The sequence below is a fragment of the Cucumis sativus genome, chromosome 3, assembly GCF_000004075.3.
Source record: "Cucumis sativus cultivar 9930 chromosome 3, Cucumber_9930_V3, whole genome shotgun sequence".
Lineage (NCBI taxonomy): Eukaryota > Viridiplantae > Streptophyta > Magnoliopsida > Cucurbitales > Cucurbitaceae > Cucumis > Cucumis sativus.
In genome coordinates, this window is record NC_026657.2 from 784,681 (window position 1) to 804,596 (window position 19,916).

General features: G+C 29.6%; 5 protein-coding genes across 5 annotated transcripts; 2 read left to right on the top strand and 3 right to left on the bottom strand.

Annotated features, from left to right (window-relative positions):
- The first annotated feature begins 225 nt into the window (after positions 1 to 225).
- Positions 226 to 1,539, top strand: LOC101208897 (thaumatin-like protein 1b). The gene is made up of 4 exons (XM_004146147.1): positions 226 to 283; positions 542 to 928; positions 1,016 to 1,331; positions 1,428 to 1,539. Exons 1-4 carry the CDS (start codon positions 226 to 228, stop codon positions 1,537 to 1,539), a joined length of 873 nt encoding a protein of 290 aa, XP_004146195.1.
- A 1,752-nt stretch (positions 1,540 to 3,291) lies between these two features.
- Positions 3,292 to 7,494, top strand: LOC101208653 (urea-proton symporter DUR3). Its single transcript, XM_011652005.2, has 10 exons — positions 3,292 to 3,442; positions 3,566 to 3,825; positions 4,011 to 4,118; positions 4,200 to 4,295; positions 4,832 to 4,914; positions 5,022 to 5,242; positions 5,330 to 5,592; positions 5,679 to 5,917; positions 6,018 to 6,667; positions 6,780 to 7,494. The coding sequence occupies exons 2-10, from the start codon at positions 3,640 to 3,642 to the stop codon at positions 7,067 to 7,069; spliced, it is 2,136 nt and encodes a 711-aa protein (XP_011650307.1). The 5' UTR covers positions 3,292 to 3,442; positions 3,566 to 3,639; the 3' UTR covers positions 7,070 to 7,494.
- A 197-nt stretch (positions 7,495 to 7,691) lies between these two features.
- On the bottom strand, positions 7,692 to 9,856 carry LOC101212578 (acyl-CoA-binding protein). Its single transcript, XM_004146079.3, has 4 exons — positions 9,674 to 9,856; positions 8,469 to 8,586; positions 8,294 to 8,356; positions 7,692 to 7,924 (listed from the first exon to the last, which is right to left on the bottom strand). The coding sequence occupies exons 1-4, from the start codon at positions 9,683 to 9,685 to the stop codon at positions 7,848 to 7,850; spliced, it is 270 nt and encodes an 89-aa protein (XP_004146127.1). The 5' UTR covers positions 9,686 to 9,856; the 3' UTR covers positions 7,692 to 7,847.
- A 5,524-nt stretch (positions 9,857 to 15,380) lies between these two features.
- LOC116402928 lies at positions 15,381 to 16,011 on the bottom strand. The gene has a single exon (XM_031883430.1). It carries the CDS (start codon positions 15,967 to 15,969, stop codon positions 15,613 to 15,615), a length of 357 nt encoding a protein of 118 aa, XP_031739290.1. The 5' UTR covers positions 15,970 to 16,011; the 3' UTR covers positions 15,381 to 15,612.
- A 1,210-nt stretch (positions 16,012 to 17,221) lies between these two features.
- On the bottom strand, positions 17,222 to 17,590 carry LOC105435054. The gene has a single exon (XM_011654405.1). It carries the CDS (start codon positions 17,588 to 17,590, stop codon positions 17,222 to 17,224), a length of 369 nt encoding a protein of 122 aa, XP_011652707.1.
- Between the last annotated feature and the right edge of the window lie 2,326 nt (positions 17,591 to 19,916).

The following is a 19,916-nucleotide window of genomic DNA, read 5'->3' on the forward strand; positions in this document are numbered from 1 at the left end:
TAACTATCTTAAATTTTATATTTTTCTATAATTAATATTAATTCTTTCTATATTATTATTTGCCATATTACAATAAAGTTTACTAATGAGAAACCCTAATGTTCCTTAATTTCCCGCAATGCCTAAATATTAATTTCACATTCCTTTCTTCTATAAATTATTCATTTACCCATCGTCTTTTCCTCTTATTTTACTTCAATTTTCTCTAACACAAAAGCTTCTCCCATGGCTACCATGTCTTACTCTCTACTTGCTCTCCTTCTCTCCTTCCCTTTCTTGTTAGGTATTTTCCTCTTCTTTTATCTCTCGATTTGTTATCATAAAATCACTACAAGAAGCTTTACTTTTAGTTGAATCAATCAACGTCTATTGTTCATTTATAGCAACATGCATGCATGCGTTAGGAAAGATGTTCTTCTAGGTCGAATTCTTTTACATGTCTATCTTTATTCGTAAGAATGTATATAGCAATATATATGTAAACAAAAAAATAATTATTACTATTCCTTATCTTAGTTAAATTAATTAACTTTTTTGACAGGTACTGGAAATTCAGCAACTTTTACCATTTTAAATCAATGTGCTTACACGGTGTGGCCGGGACTTTCTTCCGGCGCCGACTCACCACAGCTCTCCACTACCGGCTTTGTTCTTGAGGTAGGAAAGTCCAACGCCATCACCATCCCGTCGGGGTGGTCCGGCCGCATTTGGGCCCGCACTTATTGCTCCCAAGATTCCACCGGCAGATTCACTTGTGCCACTGCCGACTGCGGCTCCCGCACTATTGACTGCAAAGGTAAGGGTGCTACCCCGCCCGCCACCTTTGCCGAGATCACTCTCAATGGTTTGGATGGGCTCGATTTCTACGATATCAGCCTCGTTGATGGCTACAATTTGCCCATCTCAATTACTCCCCAAAATGGAACAGGTAACTTTTTCAAAAATTTATTAATAGAATTTGAAAAACTGCTTAATTGAAATTGAAATGTTGACTGTCAATAATTGAAATGCTTAGAAATTGGTGGAGGAAATTGCCCAACAGTTGAATGTGCAAAAGATATAAACAGCCATTGTCCAGCAAAACTAAGACTGACGGATAGGGACGGAAGTGGAAAAGGTGTAGCATGTAAAAGCGCATGTGAGGCTTTTGGTGATGCAAAATACTGTTGTAGTGATGAATTTGGTAGTCCAGATACTTGTAAACCCTCATCTTATTCACAGTTCTTCAAATCCGCATGTCCTCGTGCTTATACGTATGCCTACGAAGACGGTAACACTTTCGGTTGCAATGGTGCCAATTACCTCATCACCTTTTGTCCTTCTCCACATTGGTGAGTCACTTCTTCGTTACATTGGTTGAATAATAGATGTGTATAGGGACTTGTAATTGTATTTTGATCAAAATTTGTTGGTGTGATGACTAATAGGCAACCCCCACATATAGTTGACACCTCAAGAGCCGAGCGTTCGCGCATACTGTCAATGTTCGTAGCCCTTATCTCCATCATGATGGCAGCTCTAAGTAGGCAATTTTACTAAGCATTAGATTTTAGTAGATGATATTATCATCTTAATGATTCATATTATTAAATTTTAGCAATGTTTTATTATCTTTGGAAATATTTAATTATGTTCTTATTCATTAACATCATCTTTTACTTTTAAATTTGATTGTGTCATGGATTCATATTCGTTCAATGTAGAATATTTCAAATTATTGGTTCCTTCATTTTACTATATTTTGTTTATTTTCTTTATCCTTACTCGGAAATCAATTACTCTAGTGATTTTCCAAGCATATATGTCAGAATATACTAGCAATATATTCCAAATATATATATAATTTTTGAAAAGTTAAATACATGATGTTGTATCTATATTAATTATGATTCTTGCTTTTTCAAAAATATAAAAGTATTTTTGGAAAAATCAAGTGTACTTTTCTTTGTCCATTGGGTAAATATTTTGTCTTTTTAATTATTATTTTCGAAAAATCCACCGTATAAATCTCAAGATTAACCCATCAAAATTGTAATTTAACTCATACATGAAAGTTTTTTTTTTACAAAACAAAATGAAACTTTTGAATTAAAATATTCAAATTGAAAAGATACTAATTTAATTTAATAACTCAAGTGGAAAATCATGTACCATTGTCAACTCATAGCTTAATTTAATTTAACTCAAGTGGGAAAATCCTATCCCAATGTCAACCCATACAAATTACATAAGATAGAGAAAATACCCTTTTCGTCACTAATAAAATAAGATAAAAATAGGATAATTATAATAGATAGCAATTTCAACGATAATAAATATTTAGAAAAAATGTAGAAAATTGCAAATAAATCGAAATCTACATTTATTGATTATGGTCTATAAATGATAGACTAACAGACTTATTTCCTTGTAGTTTTTTTTCTTTTGAAATTTTGAAATTTTGCTATAGACACCAATACTTTAAATTTAATTTCAATATTTGAAACTGTCCTATTAGCAAAAACGTCAACAAAATTTGCCACATTATTTTTAAAAAATTCAAATCATACTTCCTTTTCATTAGTCAACTAGCTCCCGAAAGTCCATGGACAATTTAAAACCGTTGTTTTTGTAAATTTACTTTAAAAAATTAAATTTATTTATTTCTTTTTTTCTTAATTTATACGATTCTTGAGTACACTAGTTGAATTTTAACTGAATTAAAAAAAAATAATACGAATTTAGTTTTAAAAATTTAACTAAATCTTTAGTTATTTTACTCAGAAAAGACGACAAAATAAGAAATTTTGAAGATACCGACCTCATTTTAAAAATCAATAACAAAAAACCAAATAATCACTTAACGAGTTTCATTTCTAAACGTTAGATACAATCGAGATTAAAAAGTGTAGTTTATCTTCTAGATAAAGATTCTTGAGAAAGAAAAGAAATGGAATGATTGTACAACAACGAGATTCATTTAGTTATGATCTGTTGCCACTAGTTTAGAAACAAATCAATTAAATTTCCCTACATACTTCACTAAGAGCCAGCTTTGTTTACCATTTATTGGATCCTAAGTGCTTCAAAATTTGCACCCAATTCCATTAGTTAAAACCTTTCTTAACTAATAGTTAGTCAGTTCATACATTGTTAAAAGAGAAAAGGCAATTATAATATGCAATTGGTAGGCCAATCATGAACTGTCCCACTTGGAAAAGATTCCCTGCATTGTTTGACAAAGTTGCATCTTTCAAATAGTCCAAAAGAATCTACATCAAATACATCAACCCAAATAATTTTGAAAACAAACATGAAACCAATTATAAATTCGGATTTGGGATCTTCCACTCTAGACCCAAGTCAGAAAAAAGGGAAAAGTGTTTTGAGTTCAAGATCTTCTACTCTGATTTTCATGTTTCGAATTCAGAATCTTTTATTTTGAGTTCGAAATAAGAAAAAGGTTGTTTTTAGAATCTTCTCTTGAGGATGATGTGATGAAAATAAATAAGAAGATATTTCAAAATCCCAATAGTACACTGTCCAAAGACTTTTCTAACTTCTCTTCCTTCTCTTTCTTTCACAGTTTGGTCCACTTTTAGCTGCTGGAGAGTTTATAGCCATTAATTAGCAGTAGTTGTCAAGCTTTATCCAGCAGCTATGGCTTCTTCTGCCCTTAAGTGCCCACCGTTTGACTTCTCCGCCGAGTACTACGAGGCAGCGGGGGCGGGCAGATGCATTCGGCAGAGCAGCTTCTTCAACGACAAGGCTGTTCTTGATCAAGGCATAGGTTACTCTGTTATTCTTGGCTTTGGTGCCTTTTTTGCATTCTTCACATCTTTCCTGGTTAGCCTCCTCACTCTGTCTTCTTTTGATATTCTGATTCTATTTAGTCAGTTACATCCTAAGCAACAATTTAGTTCTCGAACGAATCATTTTCATTATTATATGATAAAATGATTGAAACTAAACTGTTACAAAGTGTAGTTTAGAAAAGTTTTTATTGTAATCTTTGTCATTAAATGGTTTAGGTATGGCTGGAGAATCGATATATAGGGAGTCGACAGACGTCGGAATGGTTCAACACAGCAGGGAGGAGTGTGAAAACAGGGCTAATTGCTAGTGTGATTGTGTCTCAGGTAACCAAGTCTTTGTGGTTTGAATTTTGGGGGTGGGTTTTCGGTTGGCTAATATGAATGGTTGTTTGTTTGTTTTTGAAGTGGACATGGGCTGCCACCATTTTACAAAGCTCTAACGTTGCTTGGGAGTATGGGGTTAGTGGACCATTCTGGTATGCTAGTGGGGCTACAATTCAGGCAAGTTCACTACCGATCCTAAATACTTCAAACTCGTGTTTATTTACTTCTTAAACTTTAGAATAAAAATTTTAATTTAATCACGTTCCTCAAATTTATCCAGAGATTTGATATGATGCATTACATAGTTTGTTGAATAAAACTATTAGGGGTAAATTTAAAACGTTTGATTTTACGTTTGTCCATCTTTTGTTTACCTCGTGCTCTTATTTTATCGTGATAGTTTACTTTTTATACTATGTTATGTCAAACTATCGTGTATTAATCCAAACAACATATCCAAACTATCGTGTATTAATCCAAACAACATATCCAAACTATAATCCAAACAACATATCGTTTTGTTAAAGAAATACTGAATTTCTAGCCAAATTCTAAAAACAAAAACTACTTTTGTTTGTTTTCACTCCAAAAGAAAAAATATCTATATTCGTTTATTAAAAAAACTTTAAAAGAATTTTACGTGTGTGGTTATTTTTCTCTTGATATAGAATTATAGAATATAGGGAAATCAATACATTTACTAAATGGTTCAGGTTCTTCTATTTGGAATAATGGCTATAGAGATCAAAAGAAAGGCCCCAAATGCTCACACCGTTTGTGAAATTGTAAGAGCTCGGTAAGTTGGGAAGTTTCATCAATATGATCTTTTTATAAGGCTTTTATTCATCTCCTTTGTTCATAGGGCTCTTCTTGTTTACCTAAACTCTATATGCTATTTATCAGTTGGGGAACTCCTGCACATATAGTCTTCCTTATCTTCTGCTTCATGACAAACATCATAGTAACAGCCATGTTGCTCCTCGGCGGTTCGGCTGTGGTTAATGCGCTCACCGGAGTGAACATTTTCGCCGCAAGCTTTCTCATACCACTTGGAGTTATTGTATATACATTGGCTGGAGGATTAAAGGCCACTTTTTTGGCTAGCTATATACATTCTGTAATAGGTAATCCATTGGAATTCTTTTGTGAAGACTCCCTACCCTTATGTTCTTCTCCTTATTGATGTTGGCATGTTTTCTTTCGTGTTGCAGTTCATGTGATTCTAGTAATATTTGTGTTCCTCGTTTATGTATCAAGCAGCCAGCTCGGTAGCCCGAGTGTTGTATTTGATCGTTTAATGGAGGTAGCAAGCAAGTCGAGAATATGTCAGGAACCCATTTCCCATGATGGACAATCTTGTGGCCCTGTTTCTGGGAACTTCAAAGGCTCCTATGCAACAATGTTGAGTTCTGGAGGGCTTGTTTTTGGTATTATTAATATCATAGGAAACTTCGGTACTGTTTTTGTCGACAACGTGAGTTTCTTCGTGGGGCGGAGTTAAGTTTTCTCTATCGACTTTCAACTTACAAAGTGTAATTTTGGTCATGGTGCAAATTTCAGGGATATTGGATGAGTGCAATTGCTGCGAGGCCTTCATCAACTCACAAGGGATATTTGGTGGGAGGATTGGTCTGGTTTGCAGTTCCATTCTCTTTAGCAACTTCACTTGGCCTTGGGGCACTAGCTCTTGATCTACCAATAACTACAGAAGAGGCTAGCCGTGGACTCGTGCCTCCCGCCACTGCTATAGCTTTGATGGGGAAAGGAGGATCCATTCTTCTCCTTGTCATGCTTTTTATGTAAGTTAAAGATGAAGAGATTCATTCTAATGAATACTAATGGGAAACTGAAAACTTATATTGTTAAACTAACTATGAGTTCTTTGATTATGGAGAACAGGGCTGTAACATCTGCTGGTTCTTCTGAGTTAATAAGTGTATCATCTTTGTGCACGTACGATATATACCGAACTTATGTAAACCCTAATGCAAGTGGGAAGAGCATCCTAAAAGTATCAAGAGCTGTTATTCTAGTGTTTGGATGTTTCATGGGGCTGCTGGCAATAGTTCTTAACAAGGCAGGAGTTTCATTGGGATGGATGTATCTTGCTATGGGAGTGTTCATTGGCTCAGCTGTTATTCCAATTGCTTTCATGCTCTTGTGGAAAAAAGCGAATTCGAAAGGAGCTATTCTTGGAACTACCATTGGTTGTGTTCTTGGAGTTGTTACATGGGTCTCGGCCACAAAGATCAAATATGGCGAGGTTAACTTAGATACTACAGGTAGAAATGCACCTATGCTTGCTGGAAATCTTGTCTCTATACTTTCAGGTGGAGTTATTCATGCAATATCTAGCCTATTGGAGCCTCAAAACTATGACTGGGAGACCACAAGGGCAATTTCGACGGTTGAAAAGGACAATGGTGATATTCCAACTGAAGAGTACACAGAGGCAAAATTGATTAGAGCAAAGGCATGGATAATGAAATGGGGCATTGGATTTACCATAGTAATTGTTGTACTATGGCCTGTTCTCTCTCTTCCAATAGGTAATTCTCTTTGATCATCATCGTCCATTTGAATGACACAAGGAAAAAAGGATAGTCTTCCCTAGACGGACTCTTCTTCCATTACTTATTCTTTGTTTTTTCTATTGTGCAGGAGAGTTTAACAAGAAATATTTCACACTTTGGGCGATAATATCAATAGCATGGGGAACGATAGGCTCTGCTGTAATTATTTTCTTACCATTGATTGAAAGTTGGGAAACCTTACGAGATGTGACGCTTGGAATGTTCACAAATGATCGACTCATTGAAAAGGTTAACGAAATGAACCTAAAGTTGCATGCTTTAGTTATGGCTCTACCTGAAGCAGAGAGAATTTACTTGCTTGAAAAGGAGAACGCGAGGAAAAAGGACTTGTTAGAAATACATGATCATTCTCCATAGCCACCTAAAAGAAGCAGATGTATTTAGAAACTTTATACATATCTTGTAATTTCTATGATCCTTTCACTTGCTTGGAAGTCATCCCAAGACTTCAGGATTGTTAGTTCACCCTATCTAGTGGTCTTTTGTGTGGGCAAAGGTTTGATCCTAAGAGTAAAGGAAGCTTTGTTTGATCCTTGGTTTTGTAAACCATTGAGGCCGAATTTGGTCTTGTTGTGTGGGCAAAGGTTTGATCCTAAGAGTAATGGAAGCTTAGTTTGATCCTTGGTTTTGTAAACGGTCGAGGCTGAATTTGTTGTTATGAATCAATAAACAAAAAAAATTCAGTCATCCAAGTTAGTCATGGACCTGTTTGAAATGACTTTTTAATTGTTTAAACAAATGTTGTTTTCTTTTTTGAATAGTTAAAAAGTCGTTCCAAACAAGCATAGCAATTGTATCATAATTTTGTAAACGGTCGAGGCTGAATTTGTTGTTATGAATCAATAAACAAAAAAGATTCAGTCATCCAAGTTAGTCATGGACCTATTTGAAATGACTTTTTAATTGTTTAAACAAACGTTGTTTTCTTTTTTGAATAGTTAAAAAGTCGTTCCAAACAAGCATAGCAATTGTATCATAATTTGGTTAAAGGGTTGAAGACGCATTTGCTAAATATGACTGATAATACTTGCACATAGTTCATTGTTACACAACTTAGATAAATACGATTAAAGTACTGAACTTAAAACAAGGATTATTTCAACATCATTGTTCATACAGGTAATCAAGAAACTCATCAGCTAGCAGCAGCTGCCTCTTGCAATTGTTTCACCTTGGTGATGTAGTCATTCATTGCATCTTCCTTGGATTTTGCTGCAAAGAAAATATTTGATTCTCTTCAATTTTAGCTCATTCTTGTACATTTTAGAATTGGGTAAAACTTAAAGAAGAGTTCATTCCCAGTAAAGATTAAACATATTTTAGTGTCTTATTGAATTAATCTGAGAAAAAAGTATATTTTACTTAAAAAGTTTTCCACTCTAAAAGTTAGTTAAACCAAATGCCCCTTAATGTCATAAAAAAATAGAAAAGATCCATTTCATAGTGCTGAATTCATCAATATATATTCTCAATTTCACAACCCAAAGCTCCCCAAATACAGAAACACTGACATGAAGGTTTTCCCCTAAAGAACAACAAACAAAAATATTCTCACATGTGTTTAAATATTCAGATAATTACCTTCAACAGCCTTCCACGCATCCCATTTGGCTCTTTCCTTCTGGCTGAACATTCCAGGTCGGGCTATAAATCGATCATAAATGCAATAAACAGTTAAATTGGAGAATTTGATCACATAATTCCAACTATAAACAATTTTCTTTAGAAATTCCACTCAGTGAAAGAAAGAACTTACAAGTGGTAACGGGTCCAACAGTGGCCTGCTTGTATAGTCCATAGAGAATGAGTTTGTTTTCATTGGTTGTGCTCTCTGGCAAGGTCTTTGCTTTCTCAGCATACTCCTCAAAGTCCTCCTGCAAAACTCAGCCTCATTAAGTTATGATACAAACTACAAGCTTTATCTCTGTAGAACATAGCAAATATTTCTTGTTTTTAGAATTTTCAGTACCTATTACCCTAACATCTACAGTTTCGTTATACGGTAATAATCTTGTTAAATCACCGAAAGTACTTATGGGTGAATAGGTTTAAAATCATATCATGTAACGCTATTGCAAAGATTTGAAGATAGAACCTCCTAGAGACCACCGGCTCTAATACGGTTACCCATCTATCCAAAAGTTTAAGCAGATGGGTGAAAGCAAATTTTTAATATCATATTATCCAACAAATCCAGTGATCAAGCACGAGTTCAAGCAATCAATTTGGAAACAACAAAAAGAAACAGGAATAAATGGAGTCCGCATTCCAACAACTGCAAAATACTACAGTCACCGGTGTCCTTGATCTAACTCAAACATAACTCAAAGTCATGAAATGGTATATTCTCCTTGGAAAACCACTTTTGCCTTATCATTCCACTTTTTCCGGAAAAAGGAAGAGTGGCGGAGATTGCAAAGAAAAGATCATGAAGCCATTTCCAATCTCGGATCTAAGTTTCGACCCGACCTAATTTTAGCTATCGTCGTCACATTACAACCATGCAAACCAAGCCAGGAAAAAGAATGAACAGAAAGAGAACGAAGCTGTATAATATAATCTTTAAAATAGACAAGGAGCAATATCACCATATCTCCATAGTTTTTTCACGACTATCGATCTGGAAGCTACCAGATTTCGACGTCTCCATTCTGATGACAACACAGATAGAATTAAAAACAGATCCGAAAAGATAAATCCAACAAAAGGCATTCCAAGGAAGGCTACCGAATCCAACATACTAGCAATGCACGACTATGCAGAAATTGCTCAATTTAATTCCAAGATCATAACTAATAAAAAGCTAAAACTATTATCATTCGGTAACGAATCAGTCACTATAAACGAAGAACCCAAGTACTGATCGAACAAAAAATTTGCAGAAAAAGAGGGAAAGAGGGATTGGAAGGTAATAATCTAAAGAAATTGAGAGTTGAGAAGAAAGAAGAGAGAGGAATATACCTTCAAACCCATGGTGATTCTTCTTGGTTGCTTACGTTTGAAGCTCGATTACAGTTGCGAAATGCTACTGAGAAGAACGACGAGAATTGAACTCTTATAAATAGACGAGCGACGGACGTGATCGGAATTGAAAGGGAAAAAATCGCCGAGTTATCTTCAAAGGAAAATAATAAACAAATGAGTAAACTATTTTTCAAAACATAATCTTTTATATTAAAAAAACAATTTTTAAAATAACAAAATAAATTAAAATTCTATAAATGATAAAATAAATTAAAATTAAAATTTTGCTATATACGAATATATATATTTTCTCAAATTTGTTATTTTTTACATATTAGTTATTACTGTTGTGGGTTGATTTTCATCCTTGAGTGAAATTAAATGTTAATTTTCATCTAACGTTCGCAAAATAAAATAAGTTAACTTATAAATATAACAAAATTGATAACATCTAAAATAAACATTTATTTCTAGATACAAATAGATATCTACATGAATAAAAATAAAATTTTGTTATATTTATAAATCTTTTTTTAAAAAAAATTATTAAATTTTTAACAATATATCGGAAGACAGACCGAACCTCTGACAATGATGTTGATAATACAAACATTAAGAACGTGTTTATTAAGGGATTAGGGCACGTGTTGCTCCCACTCGTGGCATTTATAGGTCACAAGGTTTTTTTTTTCAAACTTGTGGCATTTCGAACGCTCGATTAGAGAAATAATACATTTTTTTTCCATTTTAACATTGAAGTATTCCATATTTCTAATAGGCCAGTGGATATATGACATATTGATGCACAACATAGTTACATTTTATTTATATTTCTGAATTTTATTTTTTTAGTTCATTTTAAGGAAATTTTAAAAAAGAAAATCTCTCAAACAAAATAGAAATATACAAATATTTGTAGGTAAAATTAAAATTATTTTATGAAAATGGATTGGTTGATTTTTGCTTGTATATGTAGATTAATAGTATTTCTTAGTCTACATACCATCAATGCATTTAAATTACATTTATACAAATGTTAAATTAAAAGTTCTAATCTTTCAATCTTTACTCTAATCCCTAATAAATATATAATAACACTATAACTTCAATCTAAAATCTAATATATCTTTGAATTAAAGTTTATAAATTATATATAAACACAACTCCCAACTATAATATATATATAACAATTAAGTTTACATTTATTTTTTACATGCAATTATGTATTATAATTAAGAGATTAAATTGTGTTAGTATACAAAACTCTATGGTCTCCAAAATAAAATTGAAGAAGTATGACTATTTGTTAAAAAGAAAAAAAAAAAGTTAGATTTAAAATCGTAATATAAAAATTTAAATGAAACAAATATAATTTCAAATCCATAAAATTAAAAATGGAATCATTATCTATTGTGTTTTCAATTTTTTTTTTCTTTTTCTAAAAAGTATTATTGTGTGAAATTGAAGAAATAAAATAAGAATTTAAAAAAGTCGTGAGTGGGGATATTCATATTCCCACGTGTGGGCGCTGGACGGAATAATTACGCAACCCTTTGTGGGGTCCATTATTTATTTGTATATTTATTATTTCGATGATCACTAAGCGTTCATTTGCACTTTCAATGGACCCTTTGTGATCTTGCCACCTGTCATATCTTCTACCTGACTAAATATTCGTTCAATATTTTGTTAGTAGGGGTATTTTTAAATATATATATATATATATATAAATAGACTTTTTAAATTTTTAAGTTTTGAATCTTTTATTTTAGACTTGGCTCCAACATCGTCCAAATATAAACGTGTACCAACTTATTGATATGCAACTATTTTTTTCACGTAGCAAGATCTTTTATATTTAATATACCAGAACAACCAAATAACAGAATATTTGAGTGTTTTGTTGTATTTATGAAAAATTCATTCTTTAGTACCTAAAAGAAATGAAATGCAATCAAGATTATTCAAAGTTAGGAAAATTGTTGGCATGCATATCTAATTAAGGGCCGAACAACGTAAAATGTGAAGACGATGGTAAATAGAGTCTAATTAAAAAAAATGAGATGAAATAAGTTTAATATTACAATTCGAGCGTAACGTGTTCAAACTAAATATTATTTTTGGATTACTTTACAATGTATTTTATTCTCAATACAAGTTCTTAAAACCCTATAGTTTGCTCCCTTTTATCTTCCTTATTTTGTACTTTTTAATACACTCAAAATCAATATTAGTTTGTTTTCTTTTAATTCAGATCAACGTATACAATTCAAACCACAACTTTTGTTGTCATTAACATATTTATATATTAGTTAAGTTCGTTGGAACTAGAAAACTAGTATCACTGTGATGTCTAGCTTAGTATACTTGGAAGCTCACTTTTTCAAAATTTCTCAAATTCAATGATGTCAAACCAATATGCATTGGGTTAATGCACGTCTATCCAAACTATATATATGTTTTTTTATAAGATTGATGTATTATTTTTTTACAATACGTGAGGTGGGCGATCGAAATCTAAATTCGAAAATATCACGCACATTTGGACTACACCAATATTTATTTATCATCATAAAAAATAACAGTATTTTATTATATACAATATTAAATATCACTTTTTTATTAGATTTTATGTTCTTGTTTGAAACGTTGTCTATTATATGTACAAAAATGTCACGAAATAGAGGAAGAATGAATATGTATAGTCTCTAAAATAAACATATCTCAACTTTTATAGTGTTTTTGCTATCAATCATGAAGTTGTTTACGACATGGTAGGGGTGTTCAAAATGAAGTTGAAAATCGAACCAATCACTAGCCGAACCAAAATCGAATTCATATGATTCGGTTCGGTTTCTATTTCAAAAAAATCACATAAAATTCAGTTCTCAAACCAAGCTGAATTGCTTGATTTTAAAAAATTAAATATATATATAAATAATATGTTAATAATAAGATTTTTTTTAGACTTCAAAGCGGGTATAGAGGCAAAAAACAATGAGTTGAACGAGAAAGAGAAGAATGACATAATCAAAACGTAAAGGACAAGTTGGCTTGACGAAGTTTGTATGACTGTAGGACTTTTATTTATCTTAGATAGATTTTAAAACTTCTATGTTTTGATGGACTTTTAAATTTCAATGTTTGAAACATTTATGTTTGTAATTTTGAAATTTTTATGTTTGTAACTTTGTATAAGTGGTTCGGTTTTTATTCAGTTTTATTTATACATATATGGTTCGGTTTGACACAGATGAGCGGTTTGGTTCAGTTTTAAATAAGATTTTTTTTTCATTTTGCGGTTCGGTGTGGTTTTAACTTCAAATCGAACCAAATCAAACCGCATACACGCCTATGGCATGGCACGTGTTCACGATCCATTGGACCTTTTTGGATCAGGTTCTGCGGGCTTTCCCAACTTCAACGATGGGCCTCATAGAGTTGCGTAACTACTACCTAGTAGGTTATATTCATGGGCCTGCTTGGACCATCAAGCCCATTTCCACTTATATTTTAATAAAATAATATTTTTCAAATTTTTTCTATTCCACTAATTTTGGCTTATTTATTTTGGTACATATATTTTTTTAACTTTGGTTTAATTTGGTTCTTATCTATACCTATGCATCTATTTAAAAAAAGAAAACTAGAATCTGTGAAAAAAAAAACCTTTTAACTACTCCATTCAAATTTCATTCTAATAACAATTCAAATTCTACTTTATTAGTTCATTAAAAGAAAAAAACAATAAATGAGCTTTTTATATTTGAAGATTTAGGGGTTGTTTGGGCCCAATTTATCACGGCCCCTTGTTTGGGGTTCAATTTATAAAACTCGAGTTTTAGGGGGTTAGTTGCAAATTTAACAATTAAATTCAAAATAATTAAGTATATAGCAACATTTTTAAAAAATTGTAAATATAATAAAATTTGTCAAATTCTATCAATGATAGAGTCTATCACTGATAGACCATGTTATAAAAATTGGTGATTGGTCTATCATCGATAAATCATGATTCTATCAGTAATACAAGTTTAACAGCGATAGTTTTGCTATATTTGCAATTTTTTTGAAATGTTGCTATATCATTAATTATTATTCCTCAAATGGTCATTCATTATAATTATCATTTTCATAATCCTCTTAAACCGTGTAATCATCCTTCATCCTTCCCTTCTCCGTCCAACCTCGTCATTTTCCTTCCTTACCGTTTTCTCCTCCTCGTCTTCCAATATTTATCTTTCAAATCTTTTCATTTTACTCACCCAATTTTTTATTTGCCGCTGCCAATATATACAGAGAGAGAGACGAAGGTAAAGATTGAATCCCACTCACTCTCTATCACATCCTCCATTTTCAATCCTCTATTTTTTCTTGCGCTCATCGTTTCTCCTTCTTTCTCAATCTAAATCTACCTTTTTTTCTTCTTTCATCCATCTCTCTCTAAATCTACCTTTTGTTTCCTCTCATCCCTCTTTATTCCTCTCAACATTTTGATTGCATCTATGGAAGCAGATTTGTTACCCCTCGCTACATTTTCTTCATCTCTCCGTCTTAGATTGTCCAAAGTGGAATTTGGATTTGGGGTTAAATGTAATTTTCTTGACAAATTTGTTTGGGAATTAGAAGCCATTTTTTTAGAAAATATAGAGAGAGTGAGAGAGATGGTAGATTTTGTGTGTTTGGAGGAGCTAGAGATGAGTTTTTTTGTTATTATTTTTTTTGTATTTTTAGTATAATGGATGAATGTGTAACTAATTTTATTTATGGGTACGTAGGATATATATAGTAGTAGGAAAGTAGCTTATAATTATAATTATGTTTGTTATTGGTCTTTGATTTGAAAGAATGATGAGAAATAGAAAGATTCAATTGCTATTTGTGAGTGAAAGAAATCGAACACTCTCCATTCTATTTATCTCTTAGATTAATTAAATATATAAAAATTATATTGTTAATTTTAATTGATACGAGAGTTTGATTGTGAATGTATTTATTAAAATTACTTCCTAATTAAAGTTCATTCTTTGATTTTTTTTTTTTTTCTAAATTGATGTTCTATCAAATTCTAAGCAAATGAAAATAAAATAAAATATTGAATTTAGGATATGAATTTGTTAAAAAAAACTTTTACAACACCACTCACATAAACCTTTTTCTCCAAACACATCTTATCATAACATCATCATAATCCTACCCACATAAACTTTCTTCCAAATACATCTTATCATAATACTACCTTCATAGACCTTTCCCGGAAACACAATTTATCATAACATTAGTTTTATCATAACCCTAACATTTCCACAACTCAACATTTCCCCCAAACGCACCCTTAAAGTTTCCTTAATAGATGAGACTCGGCTAGAAACACACCCTTAGAGTTTCCTTGACAGATGAGACTCGACTGAAGATTGTATGTCAAAAAGATTTAATGTTGGAAATTGATGTGAGCAACAAAAGATTTAATGTTGGAAATTGATGTGAGCAACTTTGCAACTTTGCAACTTTTTGACGTGTTCTTAATGCTACCGTGAGTATTCTACTTTTTGTTGGAGATGACTTGTGAAAAAAATACAAAATGGTTTGTAAATATTTTACTTTGTTATATTTTTTATAAAATGCTCATAAAATTAGAATACTAAATTAAAAGCTATAGCCAATACGTTTGAAATGAAAAGATACAAAATCAAACAAAAACAAATTCAATCCATCAACAATAAATTTACTCTAATTCAAATTCATATGAACACAAACAATATTTTACTCAAATCAACAATTACAAATCTGATAAAATTGAAGTGGCATCAATAAACAACTAACTCATAATTAACTTTCATGAGAAGACAAAATCAAACACAAATTAAGAAATCTCTTTCCAAATTCTCAACAACACACAAAACAGCACTTTGGTTCAATTTCAACAAGAAATTCATTCATACAATCGGCGGTGGAGGTGGTGGTGGCGGCAATATTTCTTCATAATCTGTTTCAAAGCTATTATTATTAACTCCATACAACCTCAATTGCAAAGAAATTTGTCTTTCTAACCTCAATTGACGACGAAAATTCTCGATGAAGATCTCCGCTCGGTGATCCACATCGTCTTCAAATTCTTCACAGCTCTCATACCTAGAACTCGAATCACGTTCAAGGTTTCTCGCGGTTTGATCATCTTCCAAGACATTTCGTGTCCGGTAGATGGAGCGTCGTCGGAGAAGGAGGCAGAGACGAAGAAATGCTTTGAGTTTGTTTAATGTCTCCTCGAGGCGAAGCGCCATTGGCGACTCCATCTCCTTTTGTTCTTTGGACTGTGAAAATGAAAATGAAGTGGAACGAAGACTGCACTGAAGTCTCAATTGATGGGAGAAAGTTGGTTTGATTTGATTCAATTGTGAAGATTCGAATATTGAGTTCTTTTATCCAATTAAATCATGACACGTATGTTGTATTTATGAACTGAAATTTCGTAGAAACTTTGGAAAAATTGAGAAGTTGACAAATTATTTACAATCCAAAACAAAAATAAAATTAGTTATTGTTTTATTTTTTACAATTTCGTATTTTTCATAAATATTAATTAAAAACTAGATTTTATTTATTTAAAAATTAAAAGTTACTTTTAGGAAAATTATTATGAAAAAAAAATATGATTTTTTTTAAAACGATACATTTTACAAAATATTTACTATCTATAGTAAATTTTAAATTGTATACATAATACTCAATTAAATCTATCTTATTAATAGAATCTAAAATTTTACCACTTATAGTAAATATTTTCAATAATTTTTAAAATATTTCAGTGATTAAAAATAAAATAAAGAATAAATATATTGTTTGAGATAGATTTTAAATTTAAAATAATAATTATTATAAAAGAATGTTAACTATATTTAGTGTTTGATAAATAGTTTTTTCTTTTTATTGAATCCATTAAAATTTACTTTTAAACCCCTTTATGTAAAATTAAAATTTTCATTTTTAAGTTTAAATTTGAGAATAAAATTATATATTACCATTTTTATTTTTCTCCTTGAAAGTTAGAATTGAATGAATAACTTTTTGTTTATCCAACTTTAAAATAATGATATCCAATTTTACTAACCTCATATGCTTAAAACTGAATCAATAATTCTTTGTTTATTCAATTTTAATACAATAATGTCCAGTTTTACTAACCTCATATGCTTCAGATCGAATCAATAATTTTTTTGTTTATCCAATTTTACTAACCTCATAGGCTCATTTTCAAGGAAAAAATTATAATACTTGTAGGCAACATGCTTTGATGATAATGTGTTGTTGTTTTATAATATGAACGAAGAGAGAATAATATAATAATGATTCAATCCAACGAAACAAAAATTGACATTAAAATTCAAGTTATATGAATACCAACAACGTTGTACAAAATAACAATTACAAATCTGAAAAATTGAAGCGATCGCCGATGAACAGTTTCCAAGAGAAGTGAATAATTAGAAAAGAAATTTAATTACAGTACTCAACAACACAAAACAAGTTCACTTCAATTTCAGTATATCACGTAATCGACGACGGAGATCTCTGTTCATACTCTGTTTCGTAGCTATTAACTCTATAATACCTCAATTGCAAAGAAATCTGTCGTTCTAACCTCAGTTGACGCCGGAAATTCTCGATGAAAATCTCCGCTCGTTGATCGACATCTTCTTCGTAGCCTCCGTATCTTGAACTGGAAGCACGCTCAAGCTTTCTCACAAAAGAACTCTCAGCGATTCTACTCTGATCTTCCAACACAATCCGTATACCTACTTTTTGATCGTCGTCGGAATCGAATGATCCGAGCCGTCGTGACCGTTGCCGGGGAAGGAGACAGAGACGGAGAACTGCCTTGAGTTTCATCAATGCTTTCTGCAGCCGGGAAGCCATTGGCGATTTCTTCTCTGCCATATTTTCTTTTCTCTTTGTTTCTTTTGAGTACAGAGTGTGAAATGAAGGTAGGAAGAGGGAGAAGAGGAGAAGCTGAATTTATAGGAAGGAAATTGGAAATGATAGCTTTTGGGGGAAAAGAGCATAAGAGATTTCTTAGACATTTTATGCATCAAATGAATTCTATTCTATCGTACGATTTCTCGTATTTTTCATAGATATTAATATCAAATTATATTTTATGTAAATATCTCCAATTTAAATATATAGGTTTGAATTATTCTCTCCTTCACAAATATACTCTTTCGTCTCCTCATTTCCTTCCTTTTTAAAATTAGGGTAATTATAATTTTTGATTTTAGAAATAATAATGAGCCGTTTTCTAAATAGCAAATAAATTAAAATATTAACAAACTATAGCAAAAATTTGAATTCTATCAATAATATATCATTGTCTATCAATGTCACTAATGATAGAAACATATCGATGACTATTATTGATAGTAATATTTTGTCAAATTTGATACTTTTTACAACTTTTCTAATAATTAAGAATATAACAACATTTTAAAAAAATTATAAATATAGCAAAATCTACATGTCAACTCTTATAGTCTATCAATGAGAGACTTTGATAGATTTTGCTATATTTATAAATTTGTTTAAATATTGTTATATTTTTAATTGTTTTGAATCTAATTGCTATATTTTCAAATATCTCTTTAAATTATACAACTTTTTTTAAAAAATATCTCTTTAAAGAAACACTCAAGGTTAAATTACAAATTTAGATATTAGACTTTGTTAGGTTATTCTTACAATATATTTTCTTAATTTATGTTTATATAAAAATTATATTTATATATATATATATAACCGATTCATTTAAAATAAAACAAATATCAAAGGTCTTTCCACTCTTACAAAATGAATGGTTTGGTTTTCAACTCGATCTAGGACATTTCTGAAATTTTTCTTCAAAATTTCAAATTTATTTCGATGACATTTGTCCTCTCGTAGTTAAAATGTGGAATACTTATTGTTTTAGATAAAAATGAGATATGCTTTAGTTTTCTCAAAATTCAAACCAATTACTCAATTCTACTATATAAAAACGCTTCAATATAAATCGTTTTGATTTTGTTTGTTAGTGTTGTTAGTATTAAGAAGTGAATATGAGTATGTAACGGTGGATTAAAGGTCATTATATTAGGTCATAAAATATATATTTATAGAAAATGATTGTGAAACCAAATGATATTTTTTTAATAAAAAAAAAAGAAATAACTAATAAAACAAAGAGTTCAAATTATTTTATTTATAATGATTTTAAAAGTAATAATAATAATAATAATAATAATAATAATAATAATAATAATAATAATAATAATAATAATAATAATAATAATAATAATAATAATAATAATAATAATAATAATAATAATAATAATAATAATAATAATAATAATAATAATAATAATAATAATAATAATAATAATAATAATAATAATAATAATAATAATAATAATAATAATAATAATAATAATAATAATAATAATAATAATAATAATAATAATAATAATAATAATAATAATAATAATAATAATAATAATAATAATAATAATAATAATATATAATAATAATAATAATAATAATAATAATAATAATAATAATAATAATAATAATAATAATAATAATAATAATAATAATAATAATAATAATAATAATAATAATAATAATAATAATAATAATAATAAATAATAATAATAATAATAATAATAATAATAATAATAATAATAATAATAATAATAATAATAATAATAATAATAATAATAATAATAATAATAATAATAATAATAATAATAATAATAATAATAATAATAATAATAATAATAATAATAATAATAATAATAATAATAATAATAATAATAATAATAATATATAATAATAATAATAATAATAATAATAATAATAATAATAATAATAATAATAATAATAATAATAATAATAATAATAATAATAATAATAATAATAATAATAATAATAATAATAATAATAATAATAATAATAATAATAATAATAATAATAATAATAATAATAATAATAATAATAATAATAATAATAATAATAATAATAATAATAATAATAATAATAATAATAATAATAATAATAATAATAATAATAATAATAATAATAATAATAATAATAATAATAATAATAATAATAATAATAATAATAATAATAATAATAATAATAATAATAATAATAATAATAATAATAATAATAATAATAATAATAATAATAATAATAATAATAATAATAATAA

Bases quoted from the DNA above. Each gene is read 5' to 3' on its own strand.
- LOC101208897 (XM_004146147.1), top strand. From the start codon at position 226: ATGGCTACCATGTCTTACTCTCTACTTGCTCTCCTTCTCTCCTTCCCT. The intron at 929-1,015 runs GTAACTTTTTCA...TGAAATGCTTAG, and splicing joins TACTCCCCAAAATGGAACAG to AAATTGGTGGAGGAAATTGC. The intron at 1,332-1,427 runs GTGAGTCACTTC...GATGACTAATAG, and splicing joins TTTTGTCCTTCTCCACATTG to GCAACCCCCACATATAGTTG.
- LOC101208653 (XM_011652005.2), top strand. From the start codon at position 3,640: ATGGCTTCTTCTGCCCTTAAGTGCCCACCGTTTGACTTCTCCGCCGAG. The intron at 4,119-4,199 runs GTAACCAAGTCT...TTGTTTTTGAAG, and splicing joins CTAGTGTGATTGTGTCTCAG to TGGACATGGGCTGCCACCAT. The intron at 6,668-6,779 runs GTAATTCTCTTT...TCTATTGTGCAG, and splicing joins TGTTCTCTCTCTTCCAATAG to GAGAGTTTAACAAGAAATAT.
- LOC101212578 (XM_004146079.3), bottom strand. The intron at 8,357-8,468 runs GTAAGTTCTTTC...ATCGATTTATAG, and splicing joins TGTTGGACCCGTTACCACTT to CCCGACCTGGAATGTTCAGC. The intron at 7,925-8,293 runs GTAATTATCTGA...TTTTCTTTGCAG, and splicing joins TGCGTGGAAGGCTGTTGAAG to CAAAATCCAAGGAAGATGCA.
- LOC116402928 (XM_031883430.1), bottom strand. From the start codon at position 15,969: ATGGAGTCGCCAATGGCGCTTCGCCTCGAGGAGACATTAAACAAACTC.
- LOC105435054 (XM_011654405.1), bottom strand. From the start codon at position 17,590: ATGGCTTCCCGGCTGCAGAAAGCATTGATGAAACTCAAGGCAGTTCTC.